The following is a 26220-nucleotide window of genomic DNA, read 5'->3' as shown; positions in this document are numbered from 1 at the left end:
AGTAGGCTCCATGCAGGGCCTGATGTAGGACTCGATCCCGGGACTCCAGGATCACGCCCTGGGCTGCAGGCGGCGCTAAACCGCTGCGCCCCCGGGGCTGCCCAATTAGTCCCATTTCTTAAGCGTTTTATTCTGGTAGAGATGGGCTCCTTTGAAAGCGTATGGGCAGTGGAACTTGTATATTCTTCCTAACCCGTTCCTCAGAACTCTGAACAGATACTTGGTCAATTATTCTTTGTCCATTTGCATCCTCTGTCTCTTTTAAGAAGATAAAAAGAACAGGAAAACAGTCTCTACTCCTACATGTTTTTACCTTTATGAAAGGCCATAATTAATTATCGCAACCAAGTCCTCATCGTAGGCCTTGTTTTCCCTTAAAAATTCATTCCCCGGGCACTTCCGATGGCCCCCTGTCTCCCCGCACTGTGAGTAAAGTGGGCTCCGGGGACCAGGGAGACCCAGAAGTCACAGAAATCCGGGTACTGGCAGGAGTGGCAGTAGGCACCGAAGTGGTAAGAGGAAAAGCATGCGTGGGTGGTCAGTAGTGTCTGTGAGTCACTGGCCCTACAGACATACTTGTGCTGTTATATATTCCTGTCTTTCCCCTCACACTGTGCACTTTCATTCTTTATAAAGAATAAGCATCAGAAATACAAAGACACAGGGTTTGATCTGCATCCAAAGTCAAGTCACTCTGATTGCTGTTTTTGATTTTTCATTTGTTTGGTGGTTTGTTTTTGTTGTTTTGGTTTTTTAACAGGAGGTTGTCTTCACATTTGTTGAGATGATGATAGCCATGTAAAAACACATCTGTGACACTGTCAGTTTCACACAACAATTAAAAAATTTTTTTTGAAAAAAAAAAAAATTTTTTTTTGAACTTAAGCAAACAGTACTCTAGGTGCAGGACACTTTACTATAGAGTGTTGAAGTATAAATTGGATTTTTTTTTTTCCACAAAGAAATTCCATCTACTGTTGGATGCTTGGCAGAGGGATCAAAATCTGGCCTTAACCTCAGTCAGGGTGGGGTGGGGAGTGTTCAGAGGCAGTGAGGGCCTCACAGCAGTTTGTAGGGCACATTCATTTCCCCCCTGCCAGGATCTGGCTCAGCCAAAAAAAACGGTGTTCTCTCTGGCCTCCCCAGCCAGGTAAATAAATCCTCTGATCACTGCTCCCTGGGGCCCTGGGTTCCCATCATGTTGATGCAAATCAAGCAATCAAGCTCTGCAAGGCCTTTTCTGCCAGGATTTTTGTCACTTTTGGTTGTTTGTGGTTCCATAAGTTCTAATTCCTTGAAAACATATTACATAAGCTTTAATTTATTACAGTTCTTTACTAGGTAATCTAGAACTGACAGTAATTTCCTTATGGAGACACCAAGTGCAGAATTTCTGCCAGTTCCACATTTTTTAACACTTACAAGTGTTAGATCTTTAAAATGATTTTAGAAAGGGGCAACTGGGTGGCTCAGTCAGGTAAGCATCTGCTTTCAGCTCAGGTCATGATCTCAGGGTTCTGGGATCCAGGCTCATGTTGGACTCCCTGCTGAGCAGAGAGTCTGCTTCTCCCTCTGCCTCTGCCTGCTGCTCCCCCAGCCTATGCATGCTTTCTCTCAAATAAATAAATAAAATCTAAAAAGAAAAAAGAAAAGAATTTTAGAAGAAGGGAGAGGTTATTTACTGCAGCCACAGAGAAATCATTCCCTGAGAACCTTGAGAGGAGAAGAGGCAGGATGAGTAGGGGTGCTTGAGGAGAGTGCAGAAGGGTTTACACCATCACACCAGAGAAAGTTACAGTGAATCAGCAAGAGAGAAGTAATGAATTGTCCTGTGGCAACACTCCCTGCTGAGGTCCAATAGTGAAGCTCTGGAGACACAGTAAGAGAGTATACAGTGTCCTAAGTATAGCCATCAGGTGTTCCTTGATAATTATCTTTTGCACACGCTCCCCTGGAGATTCCCAGAGAATACCAATGCTCTCACCTCCTCAACCTGGGCTAAATCACTTGGGTTTGGGTTATCCAATATGATGACTAATTAAGCACTTTCTTTAGCAGACCTTGTTTACAATCCCATCCATGCATTGCTTGTCCTCATCTTTATGGTGAGACTGTCAAGGGATGTACAGCTTTAGATAAACTGTGGGCTAAATCAGGCAATATAAAAGATACAGACATGCTCCGTAAAACATTTCAAATGCATAGTTGAGCTTCCCGGAGAGAAAGAAAAATCTTCTGGAGCCAGCAATGAAAGGCAACTGCACCCACGGAAGTTGCCAGATTGGGCAACCTGACTGGAGGTTTAATGCTCACCCAAGAACAGGGACTTTGGGGTCAGCCAAGGCAATAAGTTAGACCTCAGGTCTGATTTTAAGCCACACTCTTGAAGAGTGATACCCAGTAAAAGAGACAACTAGAAAACAATGTGCTCCCTGTACAAGGAATCACCTGAATGTTTTCTGTCTGGGGCCAGGCTCAGTGTGGCAAGGCAGACTCCTTCTGTGAGAAGTGGTCATCACTACTCTCTTTAGGCAGATCGTAAATTTAATTCGAATTTATACCACACTCTGTGAGCTGGGAATCAGTAATAACGAACACTGCAGTATCTGTTAGAAGCAAACATAGACATCTTTGAAGGGGTGTTTTCAAGGAAATTGATAAAGAATTTCTCAGAATCGTTGAAGGAAATCCTCGTATTCAGGAAGCACAACAATTCCTGAACAATATAAACAAATAGTAAGAAGTAAAAATCCAAATTCCATCATAATGAAACTGAAGAACCATCGGAATAAAGAGGAAGTCTTAGCTGTGACCTAAAAGAAACGATAAGATGAGCATAGAGACTCCATTTCACCAATGGCATGTGTGCAAAGCTCTGGTTTTTTTTTTCGTGATTCGTATGTTCTGGATTTTAAAGGGATTTTCCTTTATTTCATACACAACTCATCCATTTACAAAAAATTCTTTTTAGAGGCTATTAAAATGCTAAAAACAATTTAATTTTTTCTTTGATGAGGAAAGTACATGAAATTCATATATTGTGTTGTCCGCTTTGAGGAACAAATGAAGTTACGAAGTGGCTCATCAGTAACTGTCATTAGATTTTTTTCTCATTGAAGGAATTATCAATTTTATAGAAAATAAGAGTTTTCACTTGTAATGCAACTATATTTCTCTGTTAGGAATTTCTGAGTTCCTAATTCCTGAAACATTCCTAAAAACATTCTTAGAAAAAAGATGATGAATCTAGCAGAGAAAAAGTCTCTTGATATTGTTTTGTCTTTATTCTTTTGATTATAATAAAATACTGCTCTATCCATATGCAAGTGGGAATTGACTAAGTATTCTCTAGTATCAGAGGCATCTAAACACAGATACTGTGCCTCAGAAAAATCTTGCTTGCTGCTCAGGACAAAAATCCAATCTACTCATAGAAAATCATTCTTAACAATAGAAGACACTTAACAACCTATCATACATTACATATATATGTTATATATATATATATATATATATATATACACACACACACATTAGTTTGTTTCATAACCATTTCTTTCTCTCCTAGGGAATTATAGCATGAGTAGTAGTTTTGTTTTCTTTTGTTTTTTTAAAGATTTTATTTATTTATTCATGAGAGACAGAGAGAGAGAGAGAGAGAGAGAGAGAGAGAGGCAGAGACACAAGCAGAGGGAGAAGCAGGCTCCATTCAGGGAGCCTGATGCGGGACTCTATTCCGGCACTCCAGGATCACACCCTGGGCTGGAGGCAGGCGCTAAATTGCTGAGCCACCCAGGGATCCCCAGTAGTAGTTTTTTGAACAAGGTTTGGTAAATGAAGGCTCATTTATACAGCATGATTGAAATTAGAGTGTTGGGTTTTTTGTTTTTCTTTTTTTTTTACTTTAATCACTTAATTTTTAAGGTGGCTTATGAATTTCTTCAATTATAAGAAAAAGTAACATTTTCTCATCATGTTTCCACATGGAATTATGCTAAAATAGTGAAAATTCTATTTTTAAAAATACCCTTCAGTAAAGTTAAATTGGTTTTTCCTTGTTTCCTTCTATCTTCACAGATTGTGAGTGTTGGGAAGCATGTAAAAGGCTACCATTACATCATTGCAAACTTGGTAAGAGCTCTCTGTTTTTTTCTTTTTCATAAGAATTGCTCGAGCGTTCCAGATTATAATAACTGTGCTTTAAAATAACACTTCAGTAAATGAGTAAACTACATTACTCACTAAGCTTTTTATAACACCTAGGATAATATTTTTGTTACAGTAATCATCATATTTCTAATGCACAATTCAGTATATGTTGATGCAGACTAGTTTGACATCTGCCAAAGCACATTTAAAAGTGATTATGATATTTGCTTTACTATGATATCACCTGACAAATCAGATAATTGTCTTTTATCTGTATAAATGATTAATGTACCATAATTTAATGTATGGATTAAGGTTGCCAATACTTAGGATATCACAAGGATGATCGAACTGATGACCCTCGTGCTCTGATTTTAAGAAAAGCAAGATTAAAACAGATATGTAAGGAAGTCTTTTGATTGGGAGTAATCCAAATATTTTTTAAATTATGTCAGCTTTTCATGTTGTGTTATATATAGACCTATATTGAAAAAGATACATACACATTAGTATAAAATCCTGAAAGTGCAAATCCTTCTAGATTTCTTGCCAAGGCTCACCAAGTATTTCTTGTTAACTGTGCAGTGTAGAGGGAAAGCAGCCAAATAGGGGCCCATTCTCCTTGCTTCATGAGAGTGCCATCTGCCCCAAGGGCTTAACCTCAGATGTGGTTTATTTAAGAGAAGTTAAGAAGGTTTTCTCCATTTTCTCTTTTCCTACTATGTATTTCTTTGGTGGGAATCTTTTCCTTAACACAGGGAAAGAACCAAAGGCTGCAAAGAGATTCAGATTTAATTCTTGTCTTGTAGTGAGTGGGCCATCACCCTCTGAGACAGGAATTTTTAGCTGTTAGTGAACTGGATCACACTATGAAATTGAGATATTAAAATTCAGCAATAGACTATCAACTCTTCTTGCATGGTGTTTTTGGAATAAAGTATGATTTCACTAGCTTCATGGATTATCATGAAAATACTGAGAAATGTTGACTTATCTTTCCCATTGTTTTTAGTAGTCCTGTAGTCTGGATATTTTAATATATTTTATAAAAATATAATTCTTAAAATTAGCATATCCTGATATTAATCACTAAAGACGAAAAACTTACGTTTCTGGAATGTGTACACTCACAACGACATTATACAAGGAGATTCTAACAAACAGAGGGTTTTGACATCCCTTCTTTCAAACAAAGAAATTCAGAAGAAAAAAAAGTCAATAGACTGTCATGTCAGAAATGAATTGTTGACTTCGACAAACTAGTACAAAATGGAAAGAATGGCTATCAGAGCCTGTCTTAAACTTCCCTAGTAGATGAGAGCATACTTAAGATATCTATGTAATGACTAAATAACACCATATGAAGTAGAAAGAAATATTTGCTTGTGTAAGGGCATATAATCATCACATAATCAAGGGGTACCTGGGTGGCTCAATCAGTTGAATGTCTGTCTCTTGATATCAGCTCGGGTTGTGATTGTGGAGTTGTGGGATCAAGCCCCATGTTGGAGTCCACACTCAGCACAGAGTCTGTGTGTCCCTCTGCTCTTTTGCCCACTCTCTTTCTCTCTCTCAAATAAATAAGTAAAATCTTTAAGAGAAAAAAAACAAGATTTTACCATATGTATTTGATATCACTGTAACACATGATTAGGTCAGTAACTTGTGCATATCTACATTATAATATATTGTTTTAATTATGCTTTCCTGACTTATTCATTTATTTCTAAATAACTGTGACTTCCAAAACAAGAATGATTTTTGTTCTTAAGAACTACTGCAGAAGATTCCCAAATATGAAATAAATCCATTATCAAAAGAAAGATTATATTAATATAGTTAATGTTGAAAGACTGAATAATTTCCTGCTAAGATCAGGAAAACAAGGATGCCCCCTCATGATTTATGTTGAACATTATACTGAAGCTTCTAGCAAGGGATATTGGGCAAGAAAAAGAAATAAAAAGACATTCAGATTGGAAAAAAAAAGATATTTTTGAATAGAAAATCCTAAGAAATCTAGTTTAAAAAAAATCTAATGAGATCTAGTAAGTAGGTTCAGCAGGGTTTTGGATAGAAAGTCAATATAAAAAATTGTATATTTCTGTATGCTGGTAACAGACATTCTGAGAGTGAAGTTAAGAAAATAATTCCATTTATAATTTCCAATTACAATTTACAATTAATGAGGAACTGCTATATAACCAATTCAGCAGGACTGTTTAGTTAGAGGAACCTAGAGGGAGAGATAGGAAGCTCCTGAACTTCCCTCCTCCCACAGATACGCACAGAGTTATCCCTCCGAGAGAAATCTGGAATCTAGCTCAGTGACTCCTACACATCAGGCAACTAAGAAAGTACCCACATTGAAATGGGTAGGAAACGTTGAGACACACTCTTTCATAAAAACTGTGTATACCAACACAGTGTCATAGTCAAGAGGGCATCCATCCCTAGCTCCCAGCTTCTCCATGAGCAGCAGAGGATTTGGATCATACATTTAGCACCCCAGCTTTTAAGGCTGTCACTCAAGAGACAGGCCCATAGAACACCTATCTATGAAAGTCAATGAGTTATACATCCACAAGACCCACAGGACTATAGAAACAATTCTTAATGGGCTCATGAGGATTCATTGTAACTATCCCCACAGGCCTTATTAGCACAGAGGGATCAAGCAAAGATGCCCATCTCCAGTCTTTCCCTGAAAGGAAATTAACTACCTACTTTACAATCTGCTGCCTGAGAGCCCATAGGCAAGAATCTGCATTAAGGAGCTGCCTGCATTAAGGAGCTGGCTGTGATTCCTCATGGAGTTCAAGGGATCTGGTGGATATTTCTGTCACCTTCTCCCTCTGGCTCACTTCCATTACAAAACCAGGTCATCAACTTGTCTCTAGAAGAAAATTGTACACATGCCTGGTGGCCTATTACTGTTCCCACTCAAGCAATGACTGGATCTCATAGCTGAATGTACTTGTATTCATAAATCCCACAGGACTGTAGCAAATAATGAGGTAGTTCTTAACAGGTACACATGAGAGTACTCACCCAGGTATCTCCCCAGGGCTGAACATAGAAGGAACTGGCAAGATGCCCATTTCCCAGTCTTTCCCTGAAATGGGTTTGACTGTATATTTCACAAGCTGCTTGCCTGAGAGTCAGTCTTACAATCAGCCTGCATCTAGGTGCTGACTATGACTCTTTCCTTTGGGACACAGCCAGGTCCCTCACTACTAGGATCCACTAAACAAAGAAGGCTGCTTGAGTAATCACACAGATTTAAGAGACAACCAACAGTTTAGTCTGTGCTAATTTGATGAGGGTCTTCTCCTATACAACACCAGGGTGTCAAGACTGGCAGAGGTATGTGTATTATCTAATGTGTAGAAACCAACCAGTACAGAGAATCAAGAAAAATGAAGAAAAATGAAAATACATTCCAAACAAAGTACAAAATAAATCTCCATAAACAAATCTTAATGAAATTGAAATACATGATTTGCACGATGGAGTTCAAAATAACAGTCATAAAGATGCTTGTTGAGGTCAGGAGAGCAATGTATTAACAAAGTAAGCATTTCAACAAACAGTTAGAAAATATTTTAAGATATACCAAACAGAAACCACAGAGTTGAGGAATACAAAAACTAACTACAAAATTCTGTAGAGGTATTCAACAACAGATTGGAATAGATGGAAGAAAGATTAGCTAACTTGAAGACAAGGCAGTGGAATTCACCTAATCAGAGAAGAAGAAAAAAAAAAAGAAAGAAAAGATATACCTGTTAAGAACTCCCTCATTATTCGCTACAGTCCTGTGGGGATTTATGAATACAAGCACGTTCAGCTATGAGATCCAGCCATCCCTTGAGTAGGAACAGTAATAAGTAGGCCACCAGGCATGTGTACAATCTTTTAGAGACAGGTTGATGACCTGGTTTTATAATGGGAGTGAGCCAGATGTAAATTGTGACATCAAAAACAAAATGTGGGGAGAAATATGGAGAATTGTAGAGCTTTTGTATGCATTCAAAGTTTAGTTGTTTCCATTTTAAAATAGACTGTTATAGCTATAAGATGTTTTATTAAAGCCTCATGATAACCACAAAGCAAAACTTATAGAAGAAACACAAAACATGAAGAGAAACGAATCAAAACATACAACTTTGGGCAGCCTCAGTGGCTTAGTGGTTTAGCGCTGCCGTCAGTCTAGGGTGTGATCCTGGAGACCCAGGATCGACTCCCACATAGGGATCCTTGCATGGAACCTGCTTCTCCCTCTGCCTGTGTCTCTGCCTTTCTCTGTGTGTGTCTCTCATGAATAAACAAATAAATAAAAACTTTAAAAAAAGGAATTTACTCTGTAAAAAAATACAACCTCAAAAATCATCAAATCACAAAAGGAAAGCACAAGAGAGGATGAAAGGAAAAATAAACTACAAATCAGCTAGAAAACAATTCACAAAATGTCTATAGTAAGTCTATTCCTACCAACATCTATTTAAATGTAAAGGGACTATATTCTGCAATCAAAAGACATAGAGTGGCTGAATGAATTTTAAAAAGAAGGGAAAAAAGAAAAGACCCAACTCTGTATTGCCTACAGAGACTCATTTCAACTTTAAGGACACAAACAGACTAAAAGTGGAATAATGGAAAAAAGAAAGGACACGCAAATGGAAACTGAGGAAAGAAGAAGTAGCTATAGATATGTCAGACAAATTGACTTAAAGTCAGAAACTATAACAAGAGACAAAGAATATCATTTTTTAATGGTAAAGGAGTAATTCATCAGTAAAATACGATATTTGTATATACATTTGTACTCAATATCAGAGCACCTAAATATATACTAAAGCAAATATTAACAGATCTGAAAAGAGAAATAGCAACCCCAAAATAGTAAGGAACTTCATCACCCCAGTTTCCTTTCCTAAAAATTTAAATTAAGATTAATTAATATAGAGTGTATTACTAGTTTCAGGGTAGAGTTTAGCGATTCATCAGTTTCATATAACATCAGTACTCATCACATCACGTGCCCTCCTTCATGCTGGTCACCCAAGTTATCCCAATCCTCCACCCACTTTCCTTCCAGCAACCTTCTGTTTGTTCCCTAGGTTTAAGAGTCTCTTATGGGTTGCCTCTCTCTCTGTGTTTTTATCTTATTTTTCCTTCCCTTTCCCTACATTCATCTGTTTTATTTTTTAAATTCCACATATGAACGAAATCATATGGTATTTCTCTGACTGACTTATTTCACTTAGTATAATACACTCCCGTTCCATCCATATCATTGCAAATGGAAAGATTTCATTCTTTTTAATGACTAATACTCCTGTGTGTGTGTGCGTGTGTGTGTGCGTATGTGTGTGTGTGTTTCACCTCTTCTTTATCCATTCACCTGTCGGTGGACATCTGGGCTTTTTCCTTAGTTTGACAATTATGAACATTGCTGCTATAAACATTGAGGTGCATGTGCTGCTTCAAATCACTACATTTGTATCCTTTAGATAAATACCTAGTACTGTAATCTCTGGGCCATAGGGTAACTCTGTTTTTAACTTTTTGAGGAACTTCCATATTGTTTTCCAGAGTGGCTGCACTAGTTTTCATTCCCAGTGTAAGAGGGTTTCCCTTTCTCTGACTCCTCACCAACATCTATTGTTTCCTAAGTTGTTCACTTAAGCCATTCTCTCTAGTGGAAGGTGATATCCCACTGTGGTTTTGATTTGTATTTCCCTGATGATGAGTGATGTTGAGCATTTCTTCATGTATCTATTGACCATTTGTATGTCTCTAAAGATATGTCTGTTTATGTATTCTGCCAATTTCTTGACTAGATTTCTTGTTTCAAATCCCATTTTCAATAATGGCTAGATCCTTGAGGCAGAATATCAACAAGAAGGCACTGGATTTAAATTGCCTATTGGACCAGACAGTCCTAACAGATATCTACAGAATACTCCACTTAACAGCAGAAGAACATACATTCTTTTCAAGCACATATGGAACATCCTGCAGGATAGATCATATGTTAGGCCCCAAATAAGTCTTCATCAATTTAAGAAGACTGAAATTAAATCATGCATCCTTTCTGACACATAGATCTGAAGCTAGAAATCAGTTACCAAAAGAAAACTCAAAAATCTACAAATATACAGAGATTACACAAATGCTTTTGAACAACCAGTGGCTTAAATAAGAAATTAAAAGAGAAATTTAAAAATACTTTGAGACAAGTGAAAATGAATATGTAACATACCAGAACATGTGGAATGGAGCAAAAGCAGGTTTAAGAAAGAAGTTTATGGTGGTAAATGCCAAATTAAGAGAAAAGAGATATTAAATAGTCTAACTTTATACCTCTAAGAACGAGAAAAAGAAGAAACTAAGCTCTAAGTTAGTAGAAGAAAGGAAATAACAAAGGTCAGAGTGAAAATAAATGAAATAGAAACTAAAAACACAGTAGATCAGGGATCCCTGGGTGGCGCAGCGGTTTGGCGCCTGCCTTTGGCCCAGGGCGCGATCCTGGAGACCTGGGATCGAGTCCCACGTGGGGCTCCCAGTGCATGGAGCCTGCTTCTCTCCCTCTGCCTATGTCTCTGTCTTTCTCTCTCTCTGTGACTATAATAAGTAAATAAAAATTAAAAAAAAAAACACAGTAGATCAATGAAATTGAGAGCTGGTTTATGAAAAGGTAAACAAAATCAACAAATCTTTAGCTAGACTAAAAAAGAAGAAAGAAGACTTAACTAAATAAAATAAGAAATATGAAAAGATACAGCTCATATGATACAAATACTAAGGATCATAAGAAAGTGCTATAAATAATTATACACGGTCACATTAGAAGAATACTTGAAGAACACAGATAAATTTCTAGAAGCATCCAACCTACTATGCATGAATTATGGTGAAAAAGAAAATTTAAACAGACTAATAATAAGTAAGAACTTTGAAGCAGTAATCAAAATACCCCCACCAAAAAAGTCTAGGACCAGGTGGTTTCATGAGTAAATTCTACCAAACATTTAAAGAAGAATTAATACCTTTTAAAATTATTCCAGTAAATATAAAGACTCCTAACTCGGGGAAACGAACTAGGGGTGGTGGAAGGGGAGGAGGGCGGGTGTTGGAGGGGAAGGGGTGACGGGCACTGAGGTGGACACTTGACGGGATGAGCACTGGGTGTTTTTCTGTATGTTGGTAAATTGAACACCAATAAAAATTAATTAAAAAAAATAAAATTATTCCAGTAAATAGAAGAGGAAAGAACACTTCAAAACCAACATTATATGGTTTCATTCATATGGGGAATATAAAAAATAGTGAAAGGTATTAAAAGCGAAAGGAGAGAAAATGAGTATGAAATATCAGAGAGGGTGACAGAACATGAGAGACTCCTAACTCTGGGAAATGAACAAGGGGTGGTGGAAGGGGAGGTGGGCAGAGGGACGGGGTGACTGGGTGACGGGCACTGTGGGGGGCACTTGATGGGATGAGCACTGGGTGTTATACTATATGTTGGCAAATCGAACTCCAGTAAAAAAATATACAAAAAAAATCCAGTGTTACACTAATATCAAAGTCAAACACTACAAAATAAAACTGAATTAAAGCCTTATATCCCTGATGAACATAGATGCACCAATGCTCAACAAAACATTAGCAAATCAAATTCAACAGTATATTAAAAGGATTATACCAAGATCATACCAACATCAAGAGTGATTTATCCCAGAGATACAAAGATGGCTTAAAATCCACAACTCAGTCACCGTGATACACCACATTAACAAAAGGATAAAAACTGCATGATCATTTCATTAGATGCAGAAAAAGCATTTGACAAAATTCAAAATCATCTTATGATAAAAACTGGGTATACAAGGAACATACCTCAACATAAGAAAAGTCATGTATGACAGCCCACATATAACATCATACCCAATTTTGAAAAGCTATGATAGATTTTCCACTACAGTTGGGAATCGGATGAGAATGTCCACTGCTGCCACTGTTTTTCAATATAGTACTGGATGTCCCAGTAAAATACACCCAAATTGGAAAGGAAGACATAAAGTTGTTTCTGTTTGTAGATGATACAAAATATTGTATAGAAATGTATACTGATGATACAAAATATTATATAGAAATATTGCATATATAGAAAACTTTAATGATTTCACAAAAAACTATTAGAATAAATCACTTCATTAAAGTTTTAGAATGCAAAATCAATATACAAAAACCAGCTATGTTTCTATAGAGTAACCAAAAACTATCAGAAAGAAAAATTAAGAAAACAGTCTTATTTACAAAAGCATTAAAAACAATATAAATACTTAGGAATAAATATAACCTAGGAGATGAAAGATCTGTGCAGTGAAAACTCTAAGATATGGATGAAGAAGACACAGATAATTGGAAAAATATTGTGTGTTCATAGAATGGGAGTATTAATATTGTTAAATGTCCATACTACCCAAAGCAGTCTATAGATTCAATGCAATCCCTACCAAGATTAAAATAGCATATTTCATAAAAATAGAAAAAACAATCCTAAAACTTGTATGGAGCTACAAAAGATCCCAAATGGCTAAAGCATTCTTGAGAAAGAAGAACAAAGCTGGAGGCATCACACCTGATTCAAACTAGATCACCAAGCTATCATAATCAAAGCAGTATGGTATTGCAATGAAAATAGACACACAGATAGTGGAACAGAATATAGAGCCCATAAATACACCCTGGCACACATGGTCAATTAACTTTCATCAAAAGAGCCCAGAATATACTATGGGAAAAGAAGAGTCTCTTCAATAAGTGCTGTTGCGAAAATTAAATATTCACATGCAAAAGAATGGAACTGGGCCCTTATATCATACATAAAAACTAATTCAAAGGTGAGTATATTTTTCAACATAAGACCTAAAACTGTAAAACTCCTAGGAAAAAACCTAGAAGGTAATCCCCTTGACATTGATCTTAGCAATTTTTTTTTTTTGGATTTGACTCTAAAGGCACAGCAATAAAAAGCAAAAATAAACTAGTAGGACCACAACAAACTAAAAAGCTTTTATCTAGCAAAGGAAGCCATCAACAAAATGAAAAGGCAACATACAGAATGGGGGAAAATATTTGCAAACTACATATCCAAAATAGGGGTTAATATCCAAAATATAGAAGGAAGTTTTACAACTCAATAGCAAAACAAAACAAACAAACAAAAAAAACAACCCAATACCTCAATTTAAAAATGGACAAAGGACTATTTTAACAAAAAGAAAAAAAACCACAGATGGTCAACAGTACATGAAAAGGTGCTCAACATCACTAATCATGAGGGAAATGCTAATCAAAGCCACAATGAGATATTAGCTCACACCTGTTAGCATGGCTATTACCTAAAAGACAAAAGAGAACCAAATGCTGGTAAGGATGTAGAAAAATGGGAATCCCTGTGCATTTGGTAGAAATGTGAACCAAAGTAGCCCATATGGAAAACAATATTGTATATCCTCACAAAATTAAAAATAGAACTACCATGTCATCCAGCAATCCAACTTCTAGATATATATATCCACAGGGAAAAAATCATTATATCAAAAAGGTATCTATACTGTTCACTGTAGCATTATTCACAACAGCCATGGTATAGAAACAGCCTAAGTGTTCACCAACAGATGAATAGACAGTATATATATATATATATATATATACTGTCTATTCATATATCTATAGATATTCATATATTTATTCATATATATATATATATATATTATCATTCATAAGAAATAAAGAAATTCAGCCATTCTGGCAACATGGATGAACCAAGATGGCATAATCTAAATGAAAAAAGATTAAGACAAATACTGTGTGGTATCACTTACTGGGTAATTTGTTAAAGAAATCTTACTCAGAGATTAACTCCTAGAGAACATAGTGTTGCTTACCAGGAGCTGGAGAGTGGGGAACATAGAAAGAAGTTGGTAGAAGGGTACAAACTTTCAGTTACAAGGTGAATATGATCTTAGAATCTAATATGTAACATGGTGGCTGTAGTTTATAATACTGTATTATGTAACTGAAATTTGCTAAGAGAGTAGAACTTAAAGGTTCTACTGGAAAGATGAAATAAAAGGGTAAACATGTGAGGTGATGGATATATTAATTAAGTCAATGATGGGAACCCTTCCACGAGGTACACATACATCAAATCATCACACTGTATGCTTTAGATATACTACAACTGCACTTGTCAGTGATACCTCAATAAGATTGAAGAAAAGACTGATTTAGTAGTAGCAAAACCTGATTTCTAAAATAACAACTTTCATCAGTTATGGGTGGCTACAAGTAGTCCAGACACTTTAAAATATTCCGTAGTCATAATGTTGAAAAAGAAAGCAGAAAAAAAAAAAAAAAAAAAAAAAACAGAAAAAAAAAAAAGAAAAAGAAAGCAGAGGATATGAAAGTTCAACTCATATTTACCAAAAAAGAGAAGAATGAAGCGAGGCAGACATCTGACATCAATATGTGGTCCATAAAATATATCATGAATTTACAGACACACATTTTTGCAAAATGAAGGATCTCCATTATTTAAGCAAGGTTAACTCCACAGAGAAGCCAAATTTCATTATGGATATATTTTTTTGGATTCTTTAAAAACGATAATCCTCTATACCAAGACAGAAAACAAGTAATGTCTCAGAAATACGGGCTTCTTAATGGCCATTAAATTCTTTCCCTGAAATATCAAAGGCAGATTCCACATATTTAAATAAAATAATATTCTGTTTCATTATGAGTAAAGATGCAAATGGGTTGTGAAAGTTTATCAGCAGTACTTAAAACTGTCTTTTCATTATCCATCAGTTAAATTTATCATCTTCAGTTAACTGTGATTCAATCTCACGCATCCTTCTATTTTGATGAAAAGGGAATAGATGGATGTTTTCTGTGTTCCTCTAGTCCCCTTTGCTACTACTGCAGTGTGCTAGGATCTCACCTCCAGCCAGGCAGAAAGAAATGAGGATCCCTTTCCTTTATTACTCAAACTTCAGCCTGCTGGGCATCCAAGAAGACCCACTCAGAGTTGGCACCATCTAAATAGCATGAGCTGTGCCTGCTGTATAAGTGAATGGACATGCCCCTCCTAGATTCTGGAAATTTCTCTCTACTATCACTGCCATCTAGAGGTACTGGTGAAAGCACGTGGTATCTTATTAGATTAAGCTCTGTTCTAGAAATTTCCAAGATACTTACAGGCAGGAAAACATTAGCTGTTGGTTCAGTATCGTTTGTCTTTCAGAGATTTAAGTAAGAAAATTGCTTTCATATTTTCCCCTAGACTTCCTCGTTTCCAGTTCTTTGTTTGCTTTGCTCCCGGGTTTTTTTATTGTGTTTTTTTTTTTAAGACAGGTACAATCATATCATTTCCCAGCTTAAATTATTTCTTTGGCTCTAGGCTGCAAATGCAGTAAAAGGATTCAGGTGCTTTCTAAAAGGGAAAGACCCTGAGATCTCTCCAACCAACCCTACCTGCTAATAATTGTCCCTCTCACTTCTCCATAAAACTTCCTGTAGTTCTCAAAATGACACACTGCCATTGTCACTACCTCCTACCAGAAGAAGCATTCTAAATCTACCCACGGTGCTGTGAACATCCTTCAGGGTGAAGTATTGACATTATTGTCTTTCTTAACCTCAGCCCCTTGCTCTCGCTCCACCTGGCACATGCCCCTTCCTGAAACCAGACTCATACCCAGACACCTGATACCTCTTTTTTTTTTTAAAGTTTTTATTTTTTTTCTATTTATTTATTTATGATAGGCACAGAGAGAGAGAGAGAGTCAGAGACACAGGCAGAGGGAGAAGCAGGCTCCATGCACCGGGAGCCCGACGTGGGATTCGATCCTGGGTCTCCAGGATCGTGCCCTGGGCCAAAGGCAGGCGCCAAACCGCTGCGCCACCCAGGGATCCCCCTGATACCTCTTTTATCTTTGCAGCTTTGGCTTTGTCTCCCAGGGAGGCAGTCCTTAGTCCACCCAATTCTAATGAGTAGTCACTCCTTCCAGAAAGCTGTCCTGTGTACTTCATCTGATCTTGCCTCTTCTGGGCTCACAGATCACTCCATATACCAATAATATAAAATGCTTTTATTTTTTTTCATTTATGAAATCATTATTTTATCCGTCCTCTGTACCAGGTATTATCCACCCTCCTGTGGCCCAGCTGCAAACTAAGACATTACCAGCGCATTGCAAGCTCATTAAAGGAAGAAACAATGTCTTTTTTGACCTTATATAGAGTGCTCCTACCCTCTTTCTTTGTTGAAGGGCTCCCGTATCCTCCAGCATGCAGCTTATGTCATCAATGTTTATTTTATTGCTATAATTGTTCTAATTAACCCTCAACATAGATGTTTATTCTATATACTGCAAAATGGGGTTCAGTGTGATTTACTCAAGATCACATGGATCCTCCATCTCAGTAGCAAGATCGAAACGCTGTCCTGTCTGGTTACAAGGAACAAATACATTAAATAAATAAATAAAATCAGTATGAGTAACTACCTGGTGTAGCGACAGGGTGAGCATTCATTTAAATATTTCCTCTACCTACTTTGAGGGGGATCTGGCCTTACAGACATTCTCTGTATTTGTATTCAGAGCTTCCTTCAGCCCTCCTCCAGCAGAGTATTTAAATATGTCCACCAGGAGCAATAAGAAACTGTTGGCATCGTCGCACCTGCACCACGAATTCTTAAAATCTTGCTCTCATTTAGATATTTAATTTTTAAAAAAATACATTCCATTTACATCTAGGAAAACACCTGGCTCTTTCATGGAGTAGTATAAAATTATGGAATGATCAGGGTATATCATTAAAGATTAACCAAAGCTATTGCTTACCTGTCCCTTACCTCCCCTCACACACAGACATGCACACCACCCATGCCTCATTTAGAAGGTAGGGAAGTTCAGATGCAGAGAGTAAAGTGACTTTTCCAGGTGTAGGTGCCTGGTTGATGTCAGAATATAGCCTAGAACTTAGTTCCCTATGTTTGCAAACTAGCACGTTTTTACTCATGGACAACAACCCCACTCCCGATTCCATGAATGCGAAGACAATGCTTTATCTTTTTCTTTGTGCACACTGTATTTTTAAACTTATCTGCATTGAGCATGTCTGATTCCACCATCTATGTACTTGATCACCAAAAAGGGATACTTTCAATTTCTTAAATACCTTGTTTTTAAAAGATGTTAAAAGGAAACCTCTCCCATTCTACTTGGCAGCCCTTCTGATAACTGCACCCGAGCCTCCTCAATATGATTTATACAAAACTGCAGAAATGTAATCAGAATTAGACAAATCCTACAGGACGAGCATTTATTAAGCACCTGTGATGTGATGAACCTACAGATTCAGCAAGATATCTGAAGACCTGCCATTTTAAAATTTCCTTTTGCTTTTTTACCCTCAGAGGATGTATCAGCTGTCCATGGAAATTAAAAGGAAAACCAAGTTGGAAGTTAATATTTCCTTAGGATGTCAGTATATTAGAGAGAGAGAATATATACTGTTTACTTAGTTACTAACCACAGATTTCACACACACACACACACACACACACACACACAATACTGTAGAGTTACAATCTTATGATGAAACACTGTCCTGTCTAGTGTCTCCTAGAACCTTCGGTTCCACTATACTTTCTAGGTAAACACTGAAGTCTCCATAGATACCAAGGTAACTGTTCCCAAGAAAATTACTTCACAGTCTAGATCCTATTAGTCTTCTCTATAAAACTATTTTAAAGACTATGAAAGAAAAAATACCACCTGTACTCAGACAGACATCGCTAATATTAACGGAGCCACCCAGCCCTCATTCAGGTCAGAACTGAAAGAAGCTTAAAGGCAGAGGTGGTAATACTTTGTCCTTCATGCTCAGCATAGCAGGATGGATTCAGAGAAATGTAGAGTGTTATTCATCAGTGAGACTTTACATCAGATGGCTTCTCTGAAGGCTCAGCTTTGGCTGTGTGTCTTGCAGCTGTAGTTGATGCTGCGAAAGAAAACGTGGCAGGTCTTCTGTTTCAGCCACCACTGAAAGAAACTAATAATGTCATTAATTAGCAACTAACGCAATACTTAAATCACTGTGGGTTTTGGAAAACTGTTTTTGTTGTTGTTGTTGTTGTTGTGTGTGTGTGTGTGTGTGTGTGTGTGTGTGTGCCCGTGGCTCTGCCCTATCTTCTTGTAGAAGCAAACAAATATTCAGCTGACATTTTACCAGTTAGAGATTGATGGACAGTGTTTTTCCCATTTCAAAAACATAGATTTGCTTTCTGGTGTCTAGTCTTTTTCCCAGTGAAATGAGAATGTTACTGATGAGCTGTCAAATTAGTTAGCACATAATAGGCAGGAGATAAATATTTGTTGAGGGGTTTAATTAATAACAGCTATCACCGACTGAATTCAAACCAGATCTGCTAGCGATGTTAGCGTTGTCATTCCTGTTTGTTCCTGCATGTCGGACACCTATAGCCAGAAAGTTACAGAGGTGGATTCAGAGCCTGGACTGTTTTCGACACCACCACCCTCCCTCTCCTTGGGACATTGTTGATAAATCCCAAAATTAAACACACACACACTTGTGTAAGAATCCACAGGAGTGCAGGGTGATAAAGGCCCATGCAAAGTCATCATGTGTTTGCTGGGTGCTCTTCAATAGTGTTTCTTTAATCTACTGAGCCTTGGTTTCCTTATTTGTAAGATAAGTCTAATAACAAGATGCATCTCTCAATCTTATTATGACAACCAAACTACATAATCTGTATAAAGTGCTCAGCACAGTGCCCAACCTGTAATAAGCCCACGGCATCAATATTAGCTATAAATACACAGTCCTGGGGCTTTGGATAGTAACTTTGCTTAGCTGTCAGTAGATTCATCTGTTTTTTCTTAGATAGTCAAACAGTAGTGTGCATATATAACCTGCTTTGTTATAAACAAAAAACACAGAGGTTTTCAAAATCAAGGCTGAGACACATTCAGGAAGAAAGGCAACACGAGGTCTTTCTGTTCTCTCTGATTGATGCACTGATTCTTGTTGCAACTGCATGGTCACTGCTGCATATTTTACTTTTGCCAAAAAATAAATAGACAGATAAACAGAACTTTCCCTTAGTTCACTCAACACAGTTCAATCAAATTCACATTTAAAAAAAAGAAATTGGGGCACCTCAGTGGCTCAGTTGATTAAGCATCTGCCTTCGGCTCAAATCATGATCCCAAGCGTCCTGAGATCGAGCCCCACATTGGGCTTCCTGCTCAGTGGGGAGTCTGCTTCTCCTTCTCTTTGCCCCCACTCCACTTGTTCTCTACTCTCTCTCTCTACCTCCCCCAAATAAATAAATTAAATATTTTTTAAATTAAAAGATATATTTAAAAAAAAACTTGGGGCACCTGGGTGGCTCAGTGATTGAGCATCTGCCTTTGGCTCAGGTCGTGATCCTGGGGTCCTGGGATTGAGTCCCACATTGGGCTCCCTGCTCAGTGGGGAGTCTGCTTCTCTCTCTACCTATGCCTCTGCCTCTCTCTCTGTGTCTTTCATGAATAAATAAATAAATTAAATATTTTTAAAATAAAATTTAAAAAACTTTATTAAATACTAACAGAAAACCAGGAAGAAAGCAAATACAGATGCTAGAAACTCATAACCACTTATGTACATGTGTTTGTGTTGAGGGGGAGGTTACTTTTCTCTGAGCCAATATCTTTGGTTTTATTAATTTGCATTCCTAATAGGTTTTCTTCCCTCTTCTTGAAATTGCCTAATTGTTTTACACTTTGTATTGAGTGTTTATTTTTGTAAGGTACCTTAAATACTTAACAGAAAAAAAATGGGCTGGGTATAAAAAAAATTAAATGATAGAGATTGAGGAAGAAAAGGGAGGTAGGGAGGGAAGGAGAGAGGAAGGAAATGACTTTCCAAAATTTTTGAAATTCAGGTAACTACCTGTGGACTGAGAGAGGACACTTCCCTCAGAGCTCCCTCAGCCTACCTGGTAAACACCATCTTGTTTCCCACCACAAAGAAGTCTATGAATGGCCTGTCTTGCTCTCTTCTCTCCCATTAGTATGTCCCAGGACTTGGAGGGTTGTAGTGACTCATATAATCAAATCTTTTACTCTCCCTGGCTCAAATGATTGGCTCTGTCTGCTTTTAGATCACTTTGTAATTAAACTGAACCCCCTTTAAAAAGTGCTACCCATCACAGTCTCAAAGTATCATAAAACCTTGATATTCCCTTCACATAAGACACATTTCTACACATCTATATCAAAGGGCAATTATGCCCTCAACAGGAGGTTTTTTGATGTTATCATTTTCATCCTCTGTATCCCCCTCCATGCTTCATAAAAGGCACTCAGAGGCATTCAAGAAATACTTGTTAAATTGAGTTGAATTGGAAGTATTTTTATCCTTTTCTCATGTATTAGATTGTGGATGGCAGAATTTAACAGCTAAATTGGCATAATTGAACCCTTCCTGTTTCCAGCCATTGTTTTATTAGAAATCTAAATAGATATACATGTTTATTATTAACTTATGTTACCATTGAAGAGATGAAATGTAGACCAATGAACTGTTAACAAACTGTCATATTGATTTCTATAGGGATTCAAGGATATTTCTCTTGAGAGATTTATACATGGTGGAGCCAATGTTACAGGATTCCAGTTGGTCGATTTTAACACACCTATGGTAACCAAACTAATGGATCGCTGGAAGAAACTAGACCAGAGAGAGTATCCAGGATCTGAGACTCCTCCAAAAGTATGTGTTTGTTTTGATCTTATATGTTTTTAATGTTTTTAAATTTTAGGGTAGAAACTTCATTATGCAGTTGTTGCAGTCATTTTTTGTCGGCATAGCATAGTGTAGGGCAGAAGCATTTTGTCACTATCACTGCACTACTCAAGCCTTTAGTAATTTCTAACTTTTATATGTTAAGAGCAGAGCTGTTAGACATTAGCTCAGGTAGTTTACTCTTATCATTATTATTACCTTGCATAGAGATTTCCATGAAGAAACAATGTTAAAACAGTGTTTCATCGACTAAATATTTCAATGTAAGCAAACATCGGTAATTAGCACATCAAAAAACCACCATTAGACAAAAACTATATTTGCAAAGTCATTTATAATGAGGAGAGAAATTGGGAGAAATGTAAAATGTATAAGCTTCTGCAAAATTTGTCTTTCAAACTAACAGTAAAATGGTCAGGTTGTTTCATTTTTCTCTGGTTGACACCGCAGAAGTATGTTATTGGTACTCACAAAAGAAACTTCTCATCATAGCCCATTTTTTCCTCACCTGGGAAGATAGACAACTTCCTTAGATATTATGTAAATAATTATATAATGTTTCACAAACTCCAGCTTGGTGGTTTTGAACTCTTACATAATAAAGTATTCTCATTCTCAATGTTTATTGCTTCTTCAGTGACATTATTTTCTATTAAAAAGTTTTCAAATGTAGTTTGGAAATTCAAGCCTAGAAAACTATGATTGAGAGGTAAATAGCCTCATTTCTTTTGTTTTCTAGTGTTAACACTTTCCCCACTAGCCCCAGTTCCCCTCTGTAGTAACAGCAATTTGGCTAGCCATATCATCTTCACTAGTCTGTAGATTTGTGAAATTTCAAAACAGAGCATTTACTGAGCATCCACTATGTATCAAGCATTGTAATCCAACTGTCTGATTTTACAGATTAAAATTTCAGGTTATTAAATGGGTCTGTTAATGGGCTGTCTCTGAGTTTGCAGGATGCCCAGAATTGAATCACAGTCTTCCTGAGTCTTAGACAAGTGCACTGTCCAGTATATTATACCACCTTTCATCCTTAGATAATACATGTGAGGATCCCTGGGTGGCGCAGCGGTTTGGCGCCTGCCTTTGGCCCAGGGCGCGATCCTGGAGACCTGGGATCGAATCCCACGTCAGGCTCCCGGTGCATGGAGCCTGCTTCTCCCTCTGCCTGTGTCTCTGCCTCTCTCTCTCTCTCTGTGTGACTATCATAAATAAATAAAAATTTAAAAAAAAATACATGTGAGAGTGTATTAAAAAGCCAAAATATTTTCAAGATGCAAATCACCCCCAAGGTTAAAAGAACCTTGAGAAGTCTTTTAGCCTTTAATTAAGCAGGTTCAGAGATAAATTATCCCAAAGTTAACGTACAAAGAGAAGATCATTAAGCTTCCTTTTGAATTCATTTCTAATCTGGCCAGTTTGCCATCCTGTTGTCATGTATACAGAGACTTCCTTGCCCTTCTGCTCCTCCTGCTGAACAATTGTGCTCTTCCTTCCTCACATCTGTTGTCAGACCATCATTTATGTCAGCCTTTCTTCTACAAACCACCTTTCTAAGATCTTGTAACCCTTTGAGCTTTTAGGGTCTGGAACGGGCCTCAAACTTCTTGACAGTATTTAGTAGCTCCATGTGAATTCTTTTCATCTCAGTGACAGTATCACCATGTGGTCAGAGTATTGGCTGTGGTCCTTCCTTCTGGGCTCACAAGTGGTCATTCCTTGTCTATCTTACCTTTAGCCATCCCAATGTCTCCTGTTTGATAATCTCCAACTAGACTTATCTGTGCCACAGCAGGAGGTGCTTTGTTTTATATGTAAATACATCATTTTCTCATCTTTCACAGCTCTTAGCATGATGCTAGGCACTTATTAGCCACTTCACAAATATACACAGCCTATTCTTATTATTTATTTTAGCTATGCTCTATAAAGTTGCTGTGAACACTGACTGAGTGAATGCTGAACCCTTGCTCCTAGGGGAAATACAAGGTTAGGTTCCTGCAAGCCTCTGGTCATAATATTTTTGTCAAGTGATCAAGACATAACATGTAACATTGTTTTAAGTCTGTTTAAAGACACCTTATTTAATGCATTGCTGAATTCATACCCAGCAGCCCTGTAACTCATGCCTCAACAGGGCTTATCCAACACATGTATTTTCTCCAGAAGATACATCACAGCTTTCTCACACTGAGGTTCACAGGACAGCATAACTACACTTTTGGGTCATTTTAAAAAGTGAAACCATCAGAAAAAAGCCAATCACTTTGGAGATATCTGGCAGTAAATAGACCACAAAAGGCCTCTTGTTTACAGTAGGAGACCTAAAACAAGAAGGCAGTGTCGCCTTGCTTGATTACAGCTGGGGTGTATGTGTATGTGTGTTGTGTGAATCAAATGTTTCACCACTCTGCACACGTTTGCAAATGACCCACTGCGAGTGTTGATTTGGGGTCACAATCAAATTTTAGCAAGTAGACAAATTTATGAATACAGGATCCATGAATAAAGAGGATCAAATGTACATAATTGAATTGTACTTGATCTTTTAGGTGTTGTGTCAAAGATGTAAAATGTGATTTCTGATCTGTCACCCCTGCCCTAAAGAAAATGAAATCTTCAAGAATAAAGGTGTTCTACAATACAGGCCTAGCAAGTCCATTAGATGTGCTTGCTCTCTCTTTCTGTCCAGACAAAAGGACCTGCCCCAAATGCCTCCCTCTTTACCAGTCCCTGTGCTCCTGCTTTGACCTCCACTGTCCTCCATGTCATTTCCATCTCTTCAAATCCAACCACCTGCTAAGCGTTTATCTCACATTCTACTTTCTCTACAAAGTCCTTTCTTTGTTTTCCAATAAATATGAGCCTGTTCTGCTGTGTAATCTCCATAATATTTGACTGTGTCATTCTCACCAAGGACTTCACATAATTTTTTGTGGACTTTATGTTCCACTTCTCTAACCTCCTTTGGAGCAGTAACCATCTGTGACACAGCTTTTTGTCCTTGCCATTCCAAGCCAGTGTCCAGCACATGTTTCAAAGAGCTCTCAGATAATGATATTTCATCCTTGCAACCAGCACAGAAAATAGTCACTATTATCTCTTTTGATTTGGTTTTGCTCTGTTTTGTGTTCCAAAGCTGGAAAATGTACACATCCCCCAAAAAACATGAGTAGTAGAGTTAGAATTCATGGAGTTCTTTCTTCTCAAAGCCCAGACTCTCAGTGCTATGCCATGACTCTGCCAAACTCTGTCTTGTTATCTAGAGACCTTGGTAAACAGAACTTACTTCACCACCCCAATCACTGCTTAAAGCAGGAAATAACTCTTGGCCAATACCTTAGTTTTACCCTACCCTAAAATGAAGTATTTATTCAATAAGACTTTTCTAGATGCCATCTAGAAGCGTGTGCCCATAAATATGATTTCTTGGACTTTAACACAGTAAGACATGTGGAAGAGAATTAAATCCTTTGAAAACTATTGCTTTTTTCCATGTCTCAGCTCTATGACCTGTCGAAGGCCTTTGCTGTTCTACCCGACTGTCTGCTTTGCTCTGCTCCACTCTGTATGATATCTTTGCTTTTTTTCTAGTTCACTTGTTTCATACAAATGGATGGACTTTTTAAAACACAGCAAGTGCATTTGCTATTTGGTGCTATCTCTTCTCAGCTTTTTTTCTCCCTATTAAAAAAGCAACAGTGTTTTTCTTTTTATTTTCCTTTCTTGATCCTAAAATACTAGCCATACATTTTTCTCATGCCCTTCATGTCTTCAGCAAGTTCTACTTTATTTCTTTTTTTTCTACTTTATTTCTTGTTTTTATTTCCTTACTTTACAAAATGAAACCAAACAGTGGTTTGATAGCTTTCTCTCTTCAAAGATGTGCTTGGTCCATGAAGGGGAGGAGGTATCTTTCTATTTGGTTTCATACCTGGAGTAAGCCTCTTCATTTCTGTCAGCCTCCCCATCCCAATTGTGAGGATGTAAGCCTATTTTGTTGTATCTTTGAAGAATATATTGCAAGGCTGTTAATTTACATGTCTCATATACCTCTTTCTGGTGAAGCTTTTTAATTAGGTTCTCTACCATCAAAAGTTTCTTTTTTAGGATTTATGTTCTTTATCTCATTCACATTTCAGCCTCTCTTCCCAGGAATGCCAGTTGGTATGCTTACTAGTCCTATTGCCCAAGTTTGCTTCCTGCAATTTGAGTTTCAAATGATCTTTTTTCTTTTGTAAGCAGCCAGGCAAAGAGATAATCTTCCATATTCCACAGCACAGAACTACTTCTAGTTCAGGCTTAGAATGTGTTTCTCCCAGAGAACTAACCATGAGGAATTCCTGAAACAGACCGTGCGGGTTTTTTGGTCATGATTAGCAGTTTGTGCTCTGCCATGCTTCAGGAAAACCATGCCCTATTCACACTGTATATATACTATCTGTTCTTTTTATTTTCAGCTTAAACAAGTTACATTTTCTTCTATTTTTCCTCTCACTACCTTTCATAGCCTTAGTAATTTTTACCTAAGGGCTTTGTCTTTTCTCCCAGAGAAGAGAGGGGAAGTCATCAGAAAGCACGTGGAGTGTACTCACTTCCTCACTTTGGCCCTAAGTTACAGTAGAAATGGAGGGGGATGACTTACTGCTCCTGAGAACACTCATAACAGGTGTTGGCATAACAATGCTCATTCCTGCATAGCACAGTGACCAGTGCACACACATCTGTTAAATCAGGTGCTATTTCTGACATCTTCTGTCTAAGGAGCAGTAAACATTCTCACATTCTTCTGAGAAACCAAACCAACATAGGCACTTTAAGTCAGGAAACACATATTAAATCTCAAGAAGCCCTGCTAGGCATTTCAGAAAAGGAATCCCTGCCCTTCTGGGACTCAACTGCAGCACGTGACCACAAGGCAGATGGTGGCTGTCATGCACTTAGCTTCTTATACTTTATCTTTTTCTACTCAGACAGAACAAAAAGAGGGCTTGCTTTTCTCAGCTGATGGAAACTGTGCATTAGAATTTCTTTTTTTTTTTTTTAATTTTTTATTTATTTATGATAGTCACAGAGAGAGAGAGAGAGAGAGAGAGAGAGAGGCAGAGACACAGGCGGAGGGAGAAGCAGGCTCCATGCACCGGGAGCCTGATGTGGGATTCGATCCCG

General features: G+C 37.5%; 1 protein-coding gene across 8 annotated transcripts in view; it reads left to right on the top strand.

Moving 5' to 3' along the window:
- GRIA4 (glutamate ionotropic receptor AMPA type subunit 4) overlaps positions 1-26220 on the top strand; it is a 368417-nt gene that overhangs the window by 273204 nt on the left and 68993 nt on the right. For all 8 annotated transcript variants that reach the window (XM_041770488.1, XM_041770490.1, XM_041770487.1 and 5 more), the window contains 2 exons: positions 4078-4131; positions 20857-21015. In XM_041770488.1, the coding sequence (XP_041626422.1) occupies positions 4078-4131; positions 20857-21015 (213 nt within the window). The remainder of the gene's footprint in view (positions 1-4077; positions 4132-20856; positions 21016-26220) is intronic.

This window comes from Vulpes lagopus, chromosome 10, assembly GCF_018345385.1.
Source record: "Vulpes lagopus strain Blue_001 chromosome 10, ASM1834538v1, whole genome shotgun sequence".
Classification (NCBI taxonomy): domain Eukaryota; kingdom Metazoa; phylum Chordata; class Mammalia; order Carnivora; family Canidae; genus Vulpes; species Vulpes lagopus.
Note: the sequence above shows the minus strand (reverse complement) of the source record. Positions and strands in the feature narration are given on the sequence as shown.